Source organism: Argiope bruennichi, chromosome X1 (assembly GCF_947563725.1).
Source record: "Argiope bruennichi chromosome X1, qqArgBrue1.1, whole genome shotgun sequence".
In the NCBI taxonomy this organism is placed as follows: Eukaryota; Metazoa; Arthropoda; class Arachnida; order Araneae; family Araneidae; genus Argiope; species Argiope bruennichi.
This window is the reverse complement of record NC_079162.1, coordinates 73,876,797-73,899,776: the sequence shown is the minus strand read 5'-3', so window position 1 is coordinate 73,899,776 and position 22,980 is coordinate 73,876,797. Positions and strand designations below refer to the sequence as shown.

Here is a 22,980-nt window from a genome sequence, read left to right as displayed (position 1 = left end):
CAAACTAATTAAAGTGAAACTAGGGGAAATAAACAATTTGATATCGAAAAATTCTGCTGTCTGATGTGAGGTGATGCCGGCATCTAGGAAATTCATGGCTCTGCAATCATTCATGTCTATCACCGTTTTTTCTTATATTAATCAATTTTTAAGCAAATATGTGTTTAAAATGGATTAACACTTATTGATGACTAGGAATACTTTCATTTTAGTTGATGTCCAAAATTTTCCATTATGAGGCTCATGAATATGTAGAAAACCGAAATAAATCATGTAGTTTTTGATTCAGTTTTATCTATGGCTCTTTTTACAGTTGAACAAGTTGAACTTATACGTCGATTAAGGAGTAGCGGTATAACAAGAGAGCAAGTTTTGTTAGCTTTTACTGAACTGGAACGTTTAGAAGCTGAATTTGGCAGGTCTTGTTCCTATGGTGATCAGATGCAAAATCATAACATGGAATTTTCATTTAGTAGTACATCTGTTGTTCGAAGTAACTGCACCGCGTCTGTTTTTGCAAATACTGGAATTCCAAATGTAACACCTGTTCCTAATGTCAATGGTGATTCTCTTCATATTCAATATAAACACAATGATTACTTTAGTTCTCAACCTATTACAAGCAATGGTACTAATATGCATGATGAAGTCAATGATTCAACTGTTTTAAATGGAGACTGTTCCGTAAATACAAGTGATATTCCATCTAGACTAGAAAATGAACTAGTTATTCCACAAGTTAATGATGCTATGCACTCTGTATCTTGTTCTGAATCGGTTACCCAAAATGCTTATAATAGTACTTTTAACTGTTCATTTTATCCAATGGACGTTCAATCTAGTGAACTAGCAGAATTGCAAGAATTAAAGAAGTAAGTATGTATCTTCTTTATAGTTTTTAAAAATTTTAATTCTATTTAAGGATTTTATTTTTAAAAAATGTTGTCACATTGTTATAAAGTAGCTACTAAAAATAATTGCATTCATGGAAAAACCCTCATACAGAAGCCGTGATTGCATTTCTTGCATTTTGGAGAGTCTTAAAAAATTAATAACTATCATAGATAGGTGTAGACAGTATATGTAATTTCTTCATTTAAATAATATCTTGTCCACATATCAAATGTTAAATATAAGTTAAAGGGAGACTGAAACATTGGATTTCTAGTGCATTTTGTAGCTAATAAAAGAATTTTAAACTGAATCACTATTTATCATTCTGTTAATGCATTATAATTATTAATGAACAATCAATTATCCTTTTATAAATGTATACAAAAATGATCTAACAAAAAAAAATATTTTTACTGCAATTTTACATTCTTAATCATTAATTATCAATAACTGCTTATGAATTAAATTTTTTTTTTCGTAAATTCAGGAAGTGATTATTCTACATTTAATTTTATATGGTTTTGCATGTTTGACTTGAAAATGATATGAAATATTTATTTTCTGATAAAAATAATAATATTTGAAGTTGATTTTTCAATTTTTGATTTTTTAGGAAACATTTCCTTTGACTTGTATGACTCTTTACATCCTTGACCTTGATCTTCTTTAAATTGCAGAATATCAATCTTTCCTAATTTTTTAGGGAAATAATTTAACTTTCCTTTTCAAAATTTGCTTGTTAAGCTAATCAGCTTGTTGTTGCTAAATCAGATATTTGAATTTCAATTATATTTAGTAGCTTGAAATTATTTTTTTTCAATATAGTATTTTAATTGTGTTCATGAAAAGCTAGAAAAATCGAAATATATTTTAAATTTTGAGAATAATGTCAGTTTCTAGACAGATATACTTACTGAAGAAATCAATTATATAAATGTTTGTCATGAAACTTGTATGAATAATTGTCTTTTTTATAATAGTGCTTTGATAGTTAGACGTTATTCTTTCAAACTATTGCTCATACACAATATTTGACACAAATGTGTTTAATGTTTGTTTTTTAAAGATAAATAAGGAAGATAATGCTTCATTATGTTCAAAAAATAAATGCACTATTTTTTCTAAATCTAGCCTGTCTGTTTGGATATAAGTATATAAAATCATCGTATAATTTATTTATAGCATGCATTCTGTCATGATTTTTTTATGATTATTTTGTTGCAAAACGATTTAAATCCCTCCTTCCACATTATGTGTATTTTAATTTTATAAGCAATTTTATAAAAATGTCATTTTTTTTCTATATGCATGTTTTAATTGAGATTGATTTTACAATGAAAGATAACATTTTTTAAAATATGTTGGTTTCTAATATTTTATATGTATGTATTGTAGGATGGAATTAAAACAAAATTGGCATTTAATTTTGTTTGGATGATTTATTTAAATATTTTCTACTTATAAGAAAGTATCTGTTTACCGTACCTAAAACAGAATTTCTTTGGATGAAAGGAAATTATTCTGCAGTTTGTAATTCACATTCATTATTATGATGATTCAGTGGTCCTTTAAATTCCATGTATTCAGTTTAGTAACTGTTTTAAAATTCCCTTTTAACTAGTATCTTTTAAAATTGCGGCATAACATTTTTTTTAAAAGTATGCTTGCATATTTGATGAATAAGAAAGTAGTCATGTAAAGTTATTTTCATTGCACTGTTTCAAATATTGTAAGAGAGAGCTAACTGTAGTGCTTGAAAATTTGTTTTATGTTCTTATTATTGTTTTAAAAGCATCTGCAGTTGGTGTTATATATATATTGTTTGCCAACAGATTCCGAAATAATCCACGCTTTTGAGCATGGTTAGGATGGGTTTAATTTGGCAAAATAGAGGTAAGAGGAAAAGAGGAGATGTTTATATTTAACATTAAAGAATTTTCTGGAAATAGCGCACATCCTTCTATGTGTCACCCCACAATGAGATAGAACCACCAAAAAGTGGTCATCTCAGAATACTGAAACAAACAGTATTTATAATAATCTATATAATATTGTTTTATTTTTAAGCAAAATAGATAACTGGATGTTGACTCATTTGTGCTTATTAGTATTTTTAGATAAATAGCTGCTAACATCTTTTTTTTTTTAATTTATTTATCTGCTGGTCAAAATAGAAAATTACTACAAATGATTTTTTTTTCTGCTGTTCTTCCTATTAGGGAGAAATAAACCAGATTACAAATAAAGCATATATTAAAAGAAATTTCATAAATTACAATTAGTGAATGGCTTAAAATCAGGTAGAGTTATATTCAGTAATTTTGGAAGGTTTCTACAGTTAGTTCAATTGGATAATGTTATAATTTTTATCATAAATTCGACTTTTATTTTATTGGGCATTAAAATTTCTGTGAAATTCTTAATTTAAAGGTTAGATCTTATTCAATCAGCATATTTTAATACATTTCTAATACACCATTTGAGATTTTAATACATGTAAAAAAGAGTGGCATAATGAATATATATCTTTACACGATGTTTAGATATAATTGAATATATTGCTTTATTTCTGTAATATATGAAAAAATTTTCTTAAAAAATTACCAAATATGAAAATTTTTCATAATGTGTCAGAATTTTAACTTTTTTCTTTCAATACATCTCTTAGCATGCAGGTTGAAATCAATAGAAATGTGAAGATGATACAAAATTTTAAAAAATCAATATCATGAAAGAAGCTTTTAATATTTTCAAGTAGATAAATTTGATATGTGTTAATGGAAAAATTTCTGTAAAAAAAAAAAAAAGAGTAAAGGTATTTTAGTACTCAATTGTTCTTGCAATTCTTTAATCATTGTGTGTATTTCTATTTATTTGAAATGGTTTAAAATTCTGATTCAGATAATTTAGGTTAAATTGATGTACAATATTTATGTGTGAGTGTAATTTTTAATAATATATGGCTAAATTTGTTGAACTGCTTTGATAATTGTCATTAAAGCAGGCACATTTTTACTTTGTTTACATCATTATTCACCCCCCCCCCATTCGTCTATTTAATGATAATGTTTGAATATAAGAGTATTACTTGTCTGAAGATTATTTACAAACTTCTTGTGTTAATTTAAAAGAAAATCATTTCACTCTTATTTCTGAGCTGTGTTATAGCTAATTGATCAATCAGGTTTTCTGACAATTTTCATGATACTCTTTTTATAAAAAGTAGTTATTTGTTCTTAAAATGAAAGAATTTTTTTTTATCTATTTTAATTTGTAACTAATAATATTGAATACAGACCAAGAAATGCTCCATATTTCTTACTATATATTAAATAGTTATATTCATGCATTAATTTTGCAAAATCATTGATTGCATTGCAATTTTTATTTGTGCAAACTTCCTAAAAATGTAACGTTTGTTGCATTGCATTTGATGCCAGGGAAAAAAAAAAAAAAAAAAAAAATACTTCTATAAATTCTTATATCTATATTTTTAAAACTTTTTTTATTCAGTGCTCTTTCAGGAATTTTGAATTATTAAGCGTATTTTTTTTTTTTTTGCATAACAAAATAAAATGGAATGCTTGGCATTTTAGTGTCAATTTAGCTTGAATATTTCTGAAAAACTCGAGTTACATTTTACTCTTTTTTGGGAGAATTTAATTTATTTCCAAAATATAGTGAATAAACTTTTCACTTTTTTGTTACTGGAAATTTTTTTGGTCTGATGAAATCTCAAATTATCATTTTCCAATTGAGATTTTGATGAAGAAATTGAAAAAAATTGTCTTTCTTTCCTTTTTAAGTCATTTGAAAACAAATTTTTTTGTCCTTTTTTTATCACTTCTTGGGTTCTGTTTTCCCTCATTTATTATTAATATAGTTATCACTTCTGTGGTAAGCAATAGAACAGGAAAATAAAATATTTATAGGAGATGATAATAGGAGAGGCAAATTAATTCTGTGAGGTTAGTTAATGCTTTTCAGATATAGCCTCTGCACTGCTCTTAAGGAAAGCATTTTTCACAGAGTTAAAAAGAAAGTCTTTAGAGCTGTTAAATTTCAGAGGCATAATTCTGATATTTCTTAACATGTTAAGAGATTTTGTATTATCTAGAGACATTTAGAACCTCTCAGGATTTTAATGAAAATTATAGTTTTGCATAAAAAATTAATTTTAATTTATTTAAGATGTGTAATTTTTTTGCTTTTGTGTGAAGGTTATATATATATATGTGTGCTTACATACATATGAATAATTTATTGAAAACTTTTAACAATAAAACTACATTCTGTGCCATTAAGTAGCAAGCAAAAATAAGATTTACAGATCAAATTTATTTTGAAATATAAATTCTCATTTCTATTTTAAAATATGTTAAAGAACTAATTAATATATATATATTTCTGATTTTCTTTGCTTGACTATTGTTATAAGTGGATACGTTTAGTATACATACTGTCAGGCTTTAAATTCATTTGAAAATTTGCTGTAGAAAGGAGGATAGGAACTAACCTACAAATCCTTGTTAAATAGTTGCAGAGGCAAATGCTTTTATCTTTCTTTAGGAAATTACTGTTGAATACTTTGCTTTATGTTGTTCTTTGAATTTATAAATTTTTGATGGTAACTTCAGTTTATGATTTGTCTTTTTCCTTAACATGTTATATAAGATTTTTTCTTATCCTCTTTCATCCACTTTCAATTTGCTGTAGCCAGTACCAATAGATACTTTACTGGTCATCAAGTAGGCCATCTTTATTTGAATTGTAACAAATTTTTACCAGGTATTATCACTATTGCTTTCACAAACTGTAGCAATATTTTTCCTGATTTTTTTTTACAAGTAATTTTAGATATTTTTGTTTTGATCCCACTGTTCTTGAAATGTTATAATAATAAGATTATTTTTGACTTAAAAATCATTTAAATTTATTTTTAAGTATTGTTTAGCGTTAAGATGGCTAGCAGTATATATATTTAGCAAAAAAAAAAAAAAAAAAGCCAGCTAATGAAAGACGTCAGTATGAATAAATTCAGTAAAGCTGAAATTTTTCAACTGTTTCAAATCATTTGTTCTTTCAAATATAAAAATTATTGCAAAGTTTTCAATTCTCTTGTACCAAACATATAGGTATTACTTAACTAAGTATTCCTTTTCATTGTTTTCATAGTTTTTTTTTTCTGTTGGAAAAAAACTATTTACATTGTTTAGTATTTTTCCGTTTTTTTTTTTTTTTTTTTTGCTGTTCTATAGTTTTGTTGGATTTTTTAGCATGGAATTTTTTAAATAAAACTTTTTACTTAATATTGTAGTTTTTGAAAAATATAGTAGTAGCTTTTTTCAGTATGTAAACTAAATTACTTACTTTATTTAATTTTGTGCATTGTTTTTAATTGAAAAATATTCTAATATTATTTAGTATTTTCTATCTTTATGGAAAATGTTGGGAAAAATTATAGCTAGAAACTGCATTCTTTAGCAACCCCCCCCCTACCTAAACTGTACCTATTTTCATATAACTGGGGGGGGGGAGACTTTGAAAACCTTTATAAACAGAATAAATTTTCAACTTGTTCCTATTTCCATTAATTTTCTTGTTCTGTGTGTGCACAATAATAAAATGTAAACTTTTCTCTTACATTTTAAAAAAGAAATTACTGTTGAAAAGTTCAGTATTAAGGATGTTAAAAATGAAATTTTATGTGTTTTTCCCATTGTATTTTTTTTATGAACATAAAATTTGAAAATAAATAAGAAAATGGACGATAATTAATTGTAAATAAAAATTAATTTAATGTAGGCTTTATTAAATTTTATACTTTAATAGATATTAAATATGATATTTTTTGCAGTTCATATTTTTTATAACTGTTTTCTTAGAAATGCTGAAGATCTGAAAGACACACAAGATGAAACTCCCATATATTAATTTGCACTTTTGTAATTGATATTGAGTTTAATAAAGCCCTGACTGTAGAATAAAACACAGGTAGTTCTAAATAACCGAATTTCTTAAAAAGCATCAATAATTGTTTTCGAATTTTAAATTATTTCAGCAGTTTCTATAAAGTCCTTGAGGCTAAATTCTGCTTTTCAACTTTAAAAAGAGTTTAGTATATTCTGAGTTATAGTAAGAATTAAGGTAGGTTATATGCATTTGTAATGATTTGATATATAAAAGTGGTGCAAATATGTATCATTTCACAGTAAGAGATTAAAAGCTACTTCACCCTTGTGATTGCATTACATAAGCCACCACTGTTCAGTAGTTTCAACATTCTAGAAAAATATCCATACTGGCCATTAGAAATTTTGAAAAGAAAATAATAAATTTTGGTGAATATCTGAGATCTAATGAGTTAGAAATGAGGAATATTTCCATTTCTAGTTAGAACTAACTTAAATAAATAAATTATTATGAAAATTTTGGTTAGTATGTATAAAGAAAAAAATCTATAGAAATTCTGCTTGGAATTTTCAAAAAACGTAATTAAGATAAAGGGAATAGAAGCAGCTTATTTGTATCATTTAAAAACTTCACATTTAGTGAAAATACTTCTAGAATACATTATAGGATAAGCATTGTGAATGTACATTTTACGATATTGAATAAAGAATTTTTTAATAAAAAAGCAAGGAAAAAGTTTTAAAAAATCTCTAGTTAAGTCAAGGAATTTAGGTCTATTATTATAAAAGACAATTTTGGCTCGGGTAACTTAACATTGCATTCTTAAATTAGCATAAAAATATGTTCCGTGATATAAATAAAGTATGACTATTATTTATTTTGTGGTTCTAAATTGTATTGAGTGGATGGACTTCAATATATTATATCTGATACCTAAATTTATTATTAGTTTTCATTTTAAATTTAAGCTTTTTGATAATATACTCCATTCTTGGATGAACTATTTATTGCATATAAACTTTTCTTATAATAATGTGTATAACATTCTTGAAAATTAGTTTCAAAACATTATTTTAATATTAAGGTTTTATGGGAATTTAGTAGTTTTGGATTATTTTGAAAGATGCAATTATATTTGCATGAATCACTTTTTTTGTGTATCTGTAATCGTCATTAAGTTTTTAAATTAAATAGTTTTTATCATAGTTTTTAAAAGCAAACAGCAAAAAGGGAACTATGATGTTTTATCCACTTTTTTCTTATAAAATTATGCTTGTATATGAGCAGAATCGAAAATTTTTAATTTAATTAATTAAATAAATAAATAATTTTGAGATTTTTTAGCATCTTAATATAAAAATGTATTTTATGGTAGTTTTTTAAGCATGTAAGATTATTAAGCTTTTGAAATATTACTCTCCAAAAATAAAATATTTAGCCAGAAAATATTTGGGAAAATAGAATTCTGATGTTTCGAGACATTTAATTTCAAAGTGATAGTTTTTGCTGTTTCAGTTAAACTTCTAAAAGCACTTTTCCCCCTTTGGATTTTATTATGAAATCATTAAACAAAATAATTGAAGTTAAAGAAATATTGTGAGATAAAAAAGGAAAGTAAATTGATAGTAAAAAAAAAAAAAAAAAAAAATCAATTTGAGGGAGGGCTTTTTGACAGTTTTTGATTTTCAAATCGGTAATATATTAGACCATTCAAAATACATGGCTTGACTATAGTTCTAGTGTTCCTCCTAAGACATTTGTGTCCATGTAAAAGTGTCATTTCATTTATGTGGAGCCACTATTTATTCCTTTCCTCTAAGACATGGTCTTTATACCAACATTCTTACTTGCAATTTTTTTAAAAATCTTCCTAAATTCTTGTATTAGATGAAATTGCCATAATACATATTTATATTATGGAATTATGAAACTGAGCATCAATGCATTTTGAAATTCAGTAGTATATTATAAAATACCAAAATAATTTATTAATCTCTTTTCAAAATCGGGTTTAATTTTGTAAATTATCTATAACTTGCAGATATTTTCATGATTAAAAATTTATGTACAATATATGTATGTCATCAGGGCATTTTAATTATCTGCAGTTTTGTTTATAAAGATAAAATATTTAATCAGAAAAACATTGTGAAAAAATAAAATTGTAAATTTCCTGGGAATGGAGGGGGAATTGGGACTAAATCCCTAGCAACAGGCCTTTTGATGGGTAAATCAATTTGCTTTTCCATGCATTGCAAATTTGCCTTGTTTGCCGAATTCTGTGCAGATTCTGAATTTAGATGACTTGAGTTTTATTCCCTCTTTTATGTTATTCATTAGATATATGAAATGAATCTTCTGGGGGAAAAAAGCAGGTGATGAGTTCTTACATTACTATTTCATTTTTCTTCGTGATTATAAATCTGTTCAATTTTTAGAGATGCTTTGAAAACTCTTTGCCAACTCCATGACCAGTATTAAAGTGTTACACCCAACAAAAAAGAAAGTCTGGGACTGCATTCAGAACTTGCTTCAAATGGGAATTAAATTTTCTGAGAAAACATATTATTTATGCTTTTGTGGACTGTGAGAAGCTTGTGAAAGTAAAAACATGAAAAATTCAGAAATTAAAGTGAAATTTAAATTCAGGTCATTAGAAATTAATTAAAGGAATGTGAATAAATTGAAATTGTTTGTGTAATGATACATTTTCTAGCTAAAGAAACTAGTGAGTTCTTTAAGTAAGGTTCATTCTTATCTTGATTATTAAGGAAAGAGTTCAATTTTTGGAGTAATTAAGATTTGTTTATTAAATTTATGACTGAAGAGTAGTTTCACTCCAAACAGGAATACAAAATGCAGGAAAAAGAACACATTCAGAGCTTATATATTTACAAAAGGGAATTTCCCTTAACTTAGCTAACATATTTATATTCGGTGCTTGTAAACTCAGGAGCATAAGAACAAAAGCACATGCACCTTGGATTTTAAAATGAAGTTTTAATTCACATGATTAGAAAGTAATTACTTTAATAATGTGAATTATAATAAATTGAAATTATTAATATGTATATAATATCATTCTAAGAACTTTAATTTTCTATTTTTTGGGTAATGCATTTTCTTAAATAGTTGGAGAAATTACATCTCTTGCATTTTATTAGTGATTTCCGTGATAAGGAGTTCTTAAAATTTTGAAGGTGTTGAGTTTCAATCATTTCTCTTGATATGCCATATTGTTGCAGTGCCCTTAGCAGAATTTGGTAGATATAATGCATTACAAATTTGACCAAATAATACTTTGACTAGACTTCTCTTGCAATTTAAAAATTTTCTAGTATCTCATAAAAGGAAAATATTTGTTATGACAGTAGTTTGACTTCAGACATTTTAGGACCTATATTATGATAATAGAGTAAAGTATTGTCTGTTCTGTATTAAGACCATATGTGTAAATTATTTAATTTTTTGTTCAAATACTTTTCAGCGATATAATTTTGATTCATAAGATGATCTATTGTTATGTTGGAATAAAATAAATCCATTAAGTGATGAGTGTTAAAAATTCATTTGAAATTTAGAATCTTGTCTTCCAGATTTTTAATTTTTGTAAAAATAGTTTATTGCAGTTGGAAATTATTCTTCAGAGTAAGGTTAAGCAATAAGCAATGCTAATCATAATCCAAGTATGTTTAAATACTTGTTATGGTACCAAACAATATATTGATAATTAATATTTTATACCTTGTAATGCATACTTTTCTGTCATTATATAAATATTTTTGTAGGGTTTTAATTTTTCATTTAATTGAAAATTGAACACTTGAGTCTCTTTGCAGTTTTTACTGTTACACTTTTTGACTTTCTCTGAGGGAATATAAATGTTATTTATTGTAATCATTATCTAAATTGGCAAATGTATTAGAGAGTCAACATATGTTATTTATTGTTGTTAGTTGTTATATGTTTTAAAGACGCTCATTAAAAATATGATGGTATTTCTTTAAAAAAAAAAATGTTTTTCAAAATTAATTATAAATATGATGTAGTTCTAATATATTTTGATAGTTGATTTTAGTCAAATGATGTTATTAAAATATTTTCATACGGGCTTTAGACTGAGATTGCCAGCAATTCTTATAATCCGTGGTACAGTTGAATAATAATTAAATAACTGAATATTACTTTATTTCTTTATTTATTCTGAATTTAGAAAACTATTCAAATCTCTTTTATAGTTTGATATTTATTAACTTACAGGGTAGAGAAGTCTAAAGCTTGTGGATATGAACAGAAAGTGAAATCTTTCCAAATCAAATATGCTCCAAATGAATGAGTACACTTTCCATCACTAAATACGACGCATTCATGTATAATGCATTATCAACTGGACAACAGCATGTATTAACTATAAAGTCATTGATAAAAGGTAATTATTCTCCCAAAAATATTTGTACTGTTTTGAGTAAATCCAAAATGTTTTACTAATTATCAGAAGGAAAATAACTGCCTTTAAAAATGTTGAGAAGCCCTACATTTTATTTATAAATGTATGTATGCTTTACAGCATTCATTAATTTCAGAAACCATAGTTCAAATTTTTATAAGACTTTATAAGCATTTTTGTGAAAATTTAAATATAGATCTTAAATATGTTGAGCATTATTTTCATGCTTGGGGGGGGCTTAATAACTATTTAGAAATTGTTCAGGAAAAGTTTTCTCTTCTTTAATTGCTAATTTTGGAACTAATTTGGAGAATAAAACATGAGTCATAAAATAACAATTTGGACAAGATTAAGATTGTTATATTGTTATCAAAGGTTTTCAATTGAATTTTATCATTGTGTACATGGCATTATGTTGCTGATTGTGTTTCTGTTATAGAGAGAATTTCATTTGTATGATTTTTATTCTGGACTCTGAAAAATAATAGAATCTCTCCAGTTTAGAAAATAACTTTCATTTATGAACCTCTCTCCCTTTTTTTTATTCCATACTATTATGTTCTCAATTAAGGACCTTATTTAATACCAACAAATTGACCAGTTAGAGAATTATTGTTTTTATGTATTTAGAAAATATTATAAACAAATTTCAACATAAAAATTTAGTTTAAATATTTGTTCATGAGTACTAAAATCAGTTGCATAGCAAAACAAAAAGACCTCTTTGTAAAAAAAGCATAATCAAATGGCATAAACGATTAATTATATTTAAATAAATATCTTCTAAGAGTTTGGATGTAATATTTGATTGAATGAAGCTCAAGTATTGTTGTGGCAGCAACTGTTTCATTTTCAAATACAAGAAATTGCATATAACTAAAGTATTATATCTCAATATTCAAATTTTGCTTCTGAAGGACGACCCTTGAAGCTGTTGTGGCTTAGTTACAGAGTTTCAACTTAATGACTAATTCTTGTATATACTTAGGTTTGATAAATGTTAAATCTTTTGGGATCAAACTTCTTTCCATGGCAAGAAAAAGTGGTGGCTCATGTGTTGTTCTTGTCATCTGACTATGATTCATTGAGTCTGTTCTCAAAATTGCCCTTATGTTGTTGTAAAATTATGCATTAATGTAACTATGTCAAAAATTGACAAGTTCCTTGTTTGGGGTTAGTAGGCCCATAGATTCAGAATTAAATTTTATTTATGATTTAAATGCATGGACCCAATGCGTGTTAAATTTTTCATCAGATTTCCTAATATTGCTGTGGTAGAGAAACTTAGCATTGTGTCATATGTTGTCCTTGTCCTTTTGCCAAAGTTCAAAATTATGTGTCTCATCTTTACTAGCTCAATTTGATTTTAAAACATAATGTTATTATAATAAATCAAACCATTTTGTAAGAATTTTTTAATTCAAACTTGAATTTCTGCAATTCTTAAACAAATAGCTCAGTAAATAAGAAATACTTGTTTAATTTTTTTTTTTTTTTTTTTTTTTTTTTTTAGGAAGCGTATATTAGAGAGATCATGAATTGTTTTTTATAATAGTTTAATTTACCTTTAACTGTGTTGGAAATATTGCTTAATCCACCTGCTTTATTTATCTCTTTATAAGAATATGATTTTAGAATATTGGTAAAGCTTGGGTACTTAAAAACTAAATTTTCATGTATGTGCATGATTTACTATGGTTGTATTTTTGTCTTTTAGCTATTTCATGTATAGTGATGTATTAGTAATAAATCTGCTGAAATTTATTTCTCTATGCAATCTCTATGCAGCAATAATTTATGAGGTCTCCCTTAAAACCTTTAATTAAAAAAAAAAGTTGTCTGTAAACTTGATTTTTTTTAAAATTAGTTATTTAGAACTTTTTAAAAATTCATTATAAATTTTCACAGAAATTATGTGCACTGTAATTCTGATAGCTTCAATTAATTCATTAGAAAGTGTTGTTTTTGTTTTAAAAAAAATGATTACCTAGTTTTACCTTCTTTATTTGCTAATTTTATTGTATAAGCATATTATCTATTGCCTTATGACATTACAAACTATAGATGTGCAAGATCATTTAAATGCCATTTATTCAAAGCATATATCAATATTTCTTTGATTTTTATACTTTTAACTGTAGGAATAGGTAGATAATTCTCAAGAAAGATCAAGATAAATAGAATACAAAAAAAGAGGGAATTTGAATAGGAGACCAATCCAGTATAATTATATTTTTGTTAAATAAGTACTTTAAAATATGTATTACAAGGAAAATGATTATTTATGAATGAATGAAATGAAATAATGATTTATAATACATTGGTATTAAAAATTAAGAAAATTTCACTTTTGGCCAACTATTTCCAGAAGTACTGCAGAGATTTTAAAGAAATTGGGTGTGTGCATATGCTGATATAATACCAAAAGAAATATCATTCAACAGTTAGGGTGGTCACATGGTTATTATTGGTTTGAGTAATCAGCACAAAAAATATTAACAAACATTGCAAAATTTAACAAAAAAAAAAAAAAAATGTGGTTTAATAAAGGGTATGGTACAATATGAATTCAGGTTCAAAATTAGTCTATTTGTAAGTTTAGGTGGAAGTGGTTTTCACTTCTTTAACAGTGCTGTTTTCAGAGCCAGGATGATTAGTGGAGAGGGGAGTAATATAATGTAATAAGAGGGAGTTGTGTAATTTTTCTCCAAGAATTCTTCCAGACACACTGTAGGGAGGTAAAATTCAAATATTTGGTTGGCCAATCTATATGCCAAATATCCTCACTTTCCAGAAATACTCATTTATGAAATTTTTGTCCATAAAAATGAAATATGTATAAACTGTAACTCTGAGAGTTGAACAAGAGGTATCCAAAATTTCATTCTACAGTAGTCAGCTGTCACAAGTCTGTGAAAGATATGAAGATCTCTGTGCACATCCAATTTGATGCCTATTCAAATTATCAAACCTCTGCCACTATATCAATTTCTCTCTCGGATGTTGGTGGACAAATAGCGAGTCCCTGTTTCCTTCCAGATGAATGAAAGGGCCATGGTGACCTGGTGGTAAGGTCTCGGCTTTGGAACTGGAGGGTTTCGGGCTCGAGACCAGATTCCATCGAAGAACCGTCGTGTAAGCGGGCGGGTCGGGTGCACATTAAATCCGTAGGGGGCAAACGTCCTCATCATCTGGCCGTGGTTCAAAATTAGGTTGGTCCGGACCAAAATAGCCCTAGTGTTGCTTTAAAATGGAATGTTAATATAACTGAATAAAACTCCAAATGAATTATTCTTTCCAGATTTTTCTGTTGAATGTGCATTGAAAATCAGTAGTGAAGGCTTATCAGGGATAGAATTATCTCTCATTGATCCTTGCATCAATGTTGTAAAATAAAATGTTCGTTTTGCAATTCCAAGTTCTTTCTTTTAATTTTAATTATTGGGAATAACTAATAATTCAAAATGAACAATAGATTATAAACCAAGTTGAATGAAACTAAAATACCAGCTGCTATGTAGATATATATTTTTTAAATGGGAAATAATCAGATAATTTATTTTTATCGATTTAGAGCAATATCTAACTATATGAACCAATATTTTATGAATTTATAAAGAATATAAAATATATATTGCATGTATTTATGAACTTCTAAATTTCTAGTTTTAACTTTATCATGACACCGACTTATGTAAGTGTCATTTTACTTATAACAATCAGTGTTATAAAAATTATTGATGCAATTTGTATTTAGTATTCTTTTAATAGTTTGAAATTATAAAAATGTTTTTATTTGCAATAAATTTATAAAAACAGGAAAGTGTACCTAGAAAAAGTTCATTTTATTATGGGAGATTTTTTTTTTACCCTATATCTGTATAATTAATCTCATTTTTTCATCTGATTAAATTAATGGTTAAATAAAATCCTCTTCAAATTCTTTCTTTGTTTTGTTTGACTGTCTTAAGCACTTGTCTGATGCAATTTTTTTCTCAAACTGCTTTTAAATGCTAAATCAGCTACATTCAATATTATATTCTATCCAAAGTGATTTTCCACTTTTATTTTCACTTTTGCTGCTATAAAACATATCTATTTATTCTGCCTTCCGATGATGTTCATATGTGGATTTTAAAAGTAATTTTAATAAATACATTTTAAGAAATTCCTGATAAAAAGACTTTAAGTAATGAGAACAATCTTGATTTTATTCTCATTATCTGCTAAAATGATACTTTTTCTGGATTCTTTTTCAATGTGAAAGCCCTCATTTTACATCTTTATGATTTTTTTTTTTTTTTTTACTCTTTGTGGCATAGTTAAAAAGATATTCAAATACTATTAATTAATAGCTTTCCTGATTTCTCTGAAAGTAGCTAAATTAAAGAGTGCAGGAGCAATTTATTCATGTCCCTTAAAAACAACTTTAAATTTAGTGAAAATATTTCTGGAATACAATCTAGAATTTTTGGATAAACACTGCGAAAATTAGGTATATTTTAAAGCAACAAATAAAGAATTTCTCAATTAAAAATATTGTAAAGCTCTTTAAAATAATTACAGACATGTAAGCATAAAAATCACTATTTTATTTAACACACACAGTGAAGGCTATTTTCATGTGTGTGTTAAATAAAATAGCGATTTTTACTTAATAGAGATTAAACATTCTGAAATTCACTAATGTGTAATAGCTTTCTAAGGTCATATTTCCCCTATATTCTGCAGTAATATTCAATTGGGAAATACTGCTTATAAAGAAAAATGATTAATTCAGGTACTATCATAAAATATTTCTTATGTTCTTCAATACTTTGAACACACATGTCCAGTTTAACTCTCATTTCAAATATCAACCTATCTTATATTTAATAGAAGCTTTTAAAATCATTAACAGTTAATTAATGTTTTGGCTTTAATATAATTAAGATTTAACGTTGGTTTCTAGTGCTGTCACAATCACTTATTAAAATATTAATAAGGAAATTTAGAAAATCAGTTAACTGTGAAAGGAAAGATTTGGGCATTATGTCTGATGTAGTTTAAAGAAAGCATACAGAAAAAGAGAGAACAATTCTTTCCTTTGTAATTGCAGCTATCATGTAATGATTTTTTGTTCTTTCGCTGTTACTAGAAATTTTGATAAAAAAAGAAAAAAACCTACTTTTAAGAACTATAAATTACACTTCCAAAAAGAAAAAAATGGTAGGAAGGCTATTTAAGTGTAAGATAAGCATTATGAGTATATTTATGATGGACTTCTTCTTTTAAAAACTTCATTATGAAAAATGTTCTCTCATTTTGAAATTTTTAAAAATATCATTTATAAATGAATCCAGTAATAATAATTTCTTCTTTTTTACTTAACCCATATGTTCCTTAAATTTGAACACAAAATGTAATATGAGTGTTATGCATTTTTACTTTTTTTACAAAAACTTATTTAAACTAGATTTTGGATTATTTTTATTATTTTTGTATGGTTTTATTTTTATATCCCTAAATTACTCATAATGACTAATTACTCATCCTTTATTAATATGCATTGAATCAAGTACAGTTACATCATTATAATTCTATTCAATCTATTAATTTTTTTCTGAAAATTCAGTAATAAATGAAAAGTTAAAGTGGAAAATTATACTTGAGAACTTGATTAATTTTTATTTTGTGTAAGAATTTGCAGTGATTAAACTTCCATGTTTGCCATTTATTTTTCAGTCTTACATGATATACTCTTTCTGAAAAAAACTTAATTTTTCAATTCTTCGATCAATTTTCCTTTCTCTTTTTCAGGAAAGGTGATATGGCTATACTTGCTGAAATAAGAAACTTTGTGATGACTTACAACATTAAGCAAACTTTAATAGCTGAGATGACAAAAATGAGTCAACCATATGTGAGTCGTTTTTTTCGTGGTGATATTCAAGATATGCCTGATCGCACGAAGAATACTTTTTTCATGTGGTATCTGACCTGCAAAAATAACCCATTAAAATTAGGTGAGTTCCATAAACTGCAATAATCAGTAGCATAGCCTCTTTCAAATGCATTTTCTGATCCTGCTTCAAGATTGAAAGGGTATATTTCTTGTGATAAAAATGTGTTAAGTAACTGAACCAAATGTTAGAACTTAAATCTGAAAACAAATATATTTCAGACTGCTGTTGTTAGTTAATGAAATTTATGGACTTTGGATACATTTGGTTTATGTTTTTATATTTTATTTATGTTTTAATAATTGCAAATACTGTATTAGTAAGCTGTGATGTATTCAGACAATAAAGTCCTTAAAATCTAAAATCTTGTTCTGTTATGAATTGATTATATATATATTATTTCAAGAAATAGTTATTCCCTAATACTTTTTTAAATATACAAAATGAAAATCTTTCATTAAATTTCTAATATAGCTTTATAATTGAAGGCTGATTTTTATTCATTTGTTTTGCATAGTTTTAAAAATTCAGTTTACTTTTAAAAAATAACTTTTATTGATAAAGTTGCAATGAAACCAATGGTGCATATTTTGTTTTCTAACTTGTGCTAGGTTGTTTCTTAAAAGAAATGAGAGTAAACAAATATCTTTATTATATACACAAGCACAGATAAATTAATTCTGTTGTATGTTTGGATATCTTTGACTATTAAGAATCCACATGAAATATCTATTTAAATATTTTAGTACTGTTATTTTTTTTAGTAATTGTTTATTTAAATAAACTTCTTTTATGGTAAGATGTTGAGAAAAAAAAATGAGACCATAAGCAAGCTTGGAATAAAAAAGGGGCTTTATATTCAATCACAAAAAACTTCAAAATTAAACTAATGTAGCTTATTTTATTTTGTTACATTTAAAACTTAGAATTTGAATAATATTTGAAATGCCTCGTTTCTTGCTTTGGTATTTGTGTTTTAAACAATGTGTAAATTTTTATTCCTCTGAATAAGCAATAATAAATTAAGTAATTAAGGCCTTATGTTAATAAATCTCAATGCTGAATTTCTTTGTTTTATTGAAAGATTTATTGGTTTTAAGAGATTAGAATTTTTTTTAACTAACTGTAGTTATAATTTGAGACTGTGTTTGAAATCGGTAAGATATATATAGTATCAATTTTCTAGTTCTGTTAGAATTATTGGCAAAGTGGTCATTGAACAATGTAAATAGCTTTTATGGGAGATGGTTCAAAAGCAAGTTGAAACATGTATTAGGCAGCTTACCTTCAAAATTATTTTGTAAATGTCTATTTAGCATGTATCTTAAATGAACCCTTGTAGGTCAATTATCTTTAATCTTCCTAGCAGTGTAATTTCTGAATTGTTGTTAATCTTTAATGCTGCACGATTCTTTTTATTATCTTGTTATTCAATTCTATCTTTGCAAACTTCAAATAATAATAATGATTTCTGAATGCGTTATTGTAATTGTATTAGCAATATATGCTATTCATCAATAGAAAAAGCTATCTATAAATAACATTGACTGTATGTTGTATATCTTTGAATTTTACGAAAATGTAATTGGTTGTGAGATTTGTTTTTGTTAAGTTTTTCTTTGATCTGCATGAGTCACACTTTGTTTTATTTCTTGGAAAAATGATCAATTTTATTAAGTGCTGAAATGTATTTTAATGTGCAATATCAAAATGTCTTTTTTTATGTGCTCTACATATAAATGGCATTATCGGTTTGTACTCTATAATTTTCTGATTGATTTTTTCCTAATTGATTTATTTCATTGTTGTTGAGGAGTGACAATTTGGAAACTGCTTGAAATGAAATATTTCTCTAAAGATTGCATATTTTATGCATTGTTAAATCATGAAATTTATAAGTATGTAAATTTTCTGTATTGTTATATTATTCCTAAATAAATATTCTAAGTAACTAGTAAAAAACGAAGAATTTTTTTTCTCTTGCCTTTTTAAATACTCCAGGAAAGAAAATCAACATGGAATTATTTTTCCTGAGAATGTGTTCTTAACTTATAAAATAAGTTTTAAAATTGAGTTTGTTTCAAAATATTAGAACCTAGTTGAATTTTAAATAATTTAAATTTTTCAAAATGTTTTATTTTAATAATGAATTATCCAACAGAAAATAGGAACATCAATATAGGCATTTCTTTTCAACTCATTCTCAGAATTTTAATAACAGTATAGGTTAGTTTTATTAATTAAATATTTCATCCATTATATTTTTTCAATTTTATTTTTTCTGCTTTTTTTCCCTTGTAGTGAATATTTATCCACCTATATGCATTTTCATAACATTAAGCCTTATCTCTCTATGATATGTTTTGCAACCTTTTTCATTAGTTTAAACAGCATTTCTTTTAATTGAATCAAAGTAATGCATCTTGTTTAGATTTGTCAAAAATAGTTGCAAATGAAATCTTAATTAATCTATCACTTATTCAATACTAGCCGCCTTTGGCGACTAGCCGGTTCGCCAATCTTGATTCTTGTTAAAATTTTAACAATTAAATATTTTATGTAACTCCTATTTTAATAGCTTCTTCATCAAAATATTTTAAAGCTTCCAATTTTTGTAGTCATATAATTCACTCATAATATTATAAAGGCCTTCAGCCGTAACGTAACATTTATCTTTCTGTTAATCCCCGTAGAAATTATGCTTTAAGTTAAAGTGGAAATGATTAAAGTGAAATTGATATCAGAACATTTTTTTTTAACTGAAACGAAGCATATTTTTTTTAATGTGAGTACTGAAAACAGAGTCGTTGAGTATTGAAACCTTATGGACACTAAAGAATATCTTTCTTAATTTATGTAATATCTGAAGAACTTTTCAACAAAATTTTCTCAGATTCATCATGGACAGATCGATTAATTAACAATGTTTAGTTTTAAATGCATCAAACACTAAGAATATAAACAGAAGCGTTTAAAATAATCGGTCGAAAACAGGTTAAAAAAACTACTTTAAAAACAATGTATTTAAAACTATAAGCATATACAAAAAATATATAACTAACATAAATACAATTTAATTACAAAAGCACACAACTAACCTAAAAATAATTTAAATAGAGTCAGAATCCGATGAAAATAGTTCTCAGCAATCAGAACACAATGCGCATGCGTGAATTTTCAACACCAATTATTTTAACGCAATTGCGTGAAGTTTCTACGCTAGTTAGGGGAACGCTATGCAGATTAGAAATTTTTAATTTCATTTATTCTGTTTTATTTTAATTCAAAAGTACTTCAGAATGAATCTGAAATATCGATTAATTAACAATGTTTAATTTTAAATGCACCAAACATTAAGAAAATAAACAGAATAGTTTTAAATAATCGGCCGAAAATTTGTAAGCCTAACCTCTTTAGAGTGGGGGGAAAAAAAACTGGCCTTACTCATTTGGCGGCGATGCGTGAATTTTCAACGCCATTTATGGTAACGCAAATGAGTGAATTTTTCTACGCCAGTTGGGGTAAAGCTATGCAAATTAGAAATTTTTAATTTCCTTTATTTTGTTTTATTTTAATTCAAAAGTACTTCAGAATTAATCTGAAAGATCGATTAATTAATAATATTTAATTTTAAATGCATCAAACATTAAGAAAATAAACAGAATCGTATGAAATAATCGGCCGAAAAATGTTAACCCTAGTCTCATTAGTGTGGGGAAAGAGAACTGAAGCCTTACTCATTTGGCGGTGGGGAAAATGAAAATATTTTTTTGGCGGGAAAGTTAGTTTTTAATTAATAATTAAAATTCTAATTAAAAATTCAAAAAAAGGGACTCCAGGTGCCCCCTCTGAGGTATACATGTACCAAATTTGGTAGCTGTAGGTCAAATGGTCTGGCTTGTAGAGCGCCAACACACACACACACACACACACACACACACATTGAGCTTTATATAAGTGTAGATGTACTTCAAATAATGGATTAGAACTTTTTAGTAGGTATTTATTTTAAAATTTTATTTCAAATATCCTGCAAGACAAATATTATTTGTTTGGCAAGGCATTGCTTTTACATCATAATGATATAATTTTGAAATAAAAAAAACTTCTGACATTGATTTGAAATGCATTATTCTAATTTCTAAATATTACATGATTTAAATGTTAAATTAATAGTTTTTTTGAAATGTTTGGTGGCTTTCACTTCCAGAAATTTTCCAAATATAGAATGAATTCTAACAAATTATTTGTTATCAAAAATGCAAATTTTCCAGTTAATTAAATCTAGCTTAAATCTTAATTGCTTATCAGATATATCATATTGCCAATATAATTGCCACTCTTTTAAATTTCATTATGAGTAAGTTTTTCTATAGTATTTTTCTGTATACAGTATAACTTAATAAAATGAAACTAAAAAGCTTAATTTTTCCATTTTCTAATTTCAGATTTTTCGAAAGATTACATACAAACTTGTCAAATATATTACAGATATTCATGACAAAAAAAGTATCATAAAGGATTACTCTTGCATTTAGCCCATGTTAATCACATTTTTTATCTTATTGGGACTACTATAATATGCTTAATTTTTAAAAATTTAATTTTGTATTTTAAAAAAGTTTTGATTTGTAAAAAAAAAAAAAGGCATGCACATTCTATGGAATAACTAATATAGTTAGAACTTTTAAAACTTTTTGTGTCAAAAATACGAATGAACAAATGAAAAAAGAATATTGAGCTGAATGACTTTAAATAATTTTTAGAATATTGTCCAATAATTCTGTTATTGATAGAAAAAATCTAAAGAACATATTCCTCTTGATAGAAAAATATTTATTTTTTGCTTTTGGGTGGAAGAAATCGATAAGCAAATTTTCATTTCATTTTTTTTCTGTATAATGTCTTTAATTTAGGCTCAAATGCTGTTTCTATTGTTAGAAGGGGCTGTGACTACCTCAGCAGATAGATTGTTGACAAAATTTTATGAAATTGGACTCTTATTTCACATTACTGGGATAATTTCCTTAAAGGTTCTTTTTGTACTAAAGTAGCTAGCTCTATTATAGGCAGATACGTAAAAAAACAAAGTAAATTTTGCATTTATATGAAAGTAAGGTTTTTAAGTTCACTGAAATGGCATTTATTATTTTTCTATGTCCACAGCTACTGAAAGAATGCCTATTCTTCAGTATTTGTGTATTGATAATAATTCAACTAATCCAGCATTTAGTATGATAGAAGTTAACACAGTGTTGAAAAATAAATAAAGGATTAAAACAAATTCTTTTTTTACTATAATTTTATTTCAAATAAAATAGAATTAAAATCTGATTTTATGTAAAATAATTTCATATAAAACAAATATTAACTTAAGAATAAGAAATAAGACATTGTATAAAAACATTTAAATTCTATGAAAAATCTACAAAATTATGCTACAAAATCATATGCAAATATTATTGTTTGATAAAAATGCTGTTTTTGTTGGTTATAGGTAGTTTACAGTTAATTAATCCATTTGATAATTCTTAATTGTGTCTGGAGCCCATCTTAATTATTTCAAAACATCTAAATTATGTAGAGAACTTTTATGTCTAAGTTTAAATATTTAATTATTTCTCATTTAATTCTTTGTCGACTAACTACTTTGTAACATCCTATAAAGATAATGCTTTCTTCATTCCAAATATTGTTCTAGTAATCCAAATTTACTCCTTTTTTTATGTACGTCTTAAAGCTAATGCAGAAATGTCACATCTCATCTGTTTCACCCATTTATTG

General features: G+C 26.0%; 1 protein-coding gene across 1 annotated transcript in view; it reads left to right on the top strand.

Annotated features, from left to right (window-relative positions):
* The window catches only part of LOC129958299 (homeobox-containing protein 1-like), a 64,794-nt gene continuing 41,814 nt past the window's right edge, over positions 1-22,980 (top strand). Inside the window, exons 1-2 of the mRNA XM_056070689.1 lie at positions 1-872; positions 17,054-17,259. Of these exons, the coding sequence (XP_055926664.1) occupies positions 298-872; positions 17,054-17,259 (781 nt within the window). The 5' untranslated portion in view covers positions 1-297. The remainder of the gene's footprint in view (positions 873-17,053; positions 17,260-22,980) is intronic.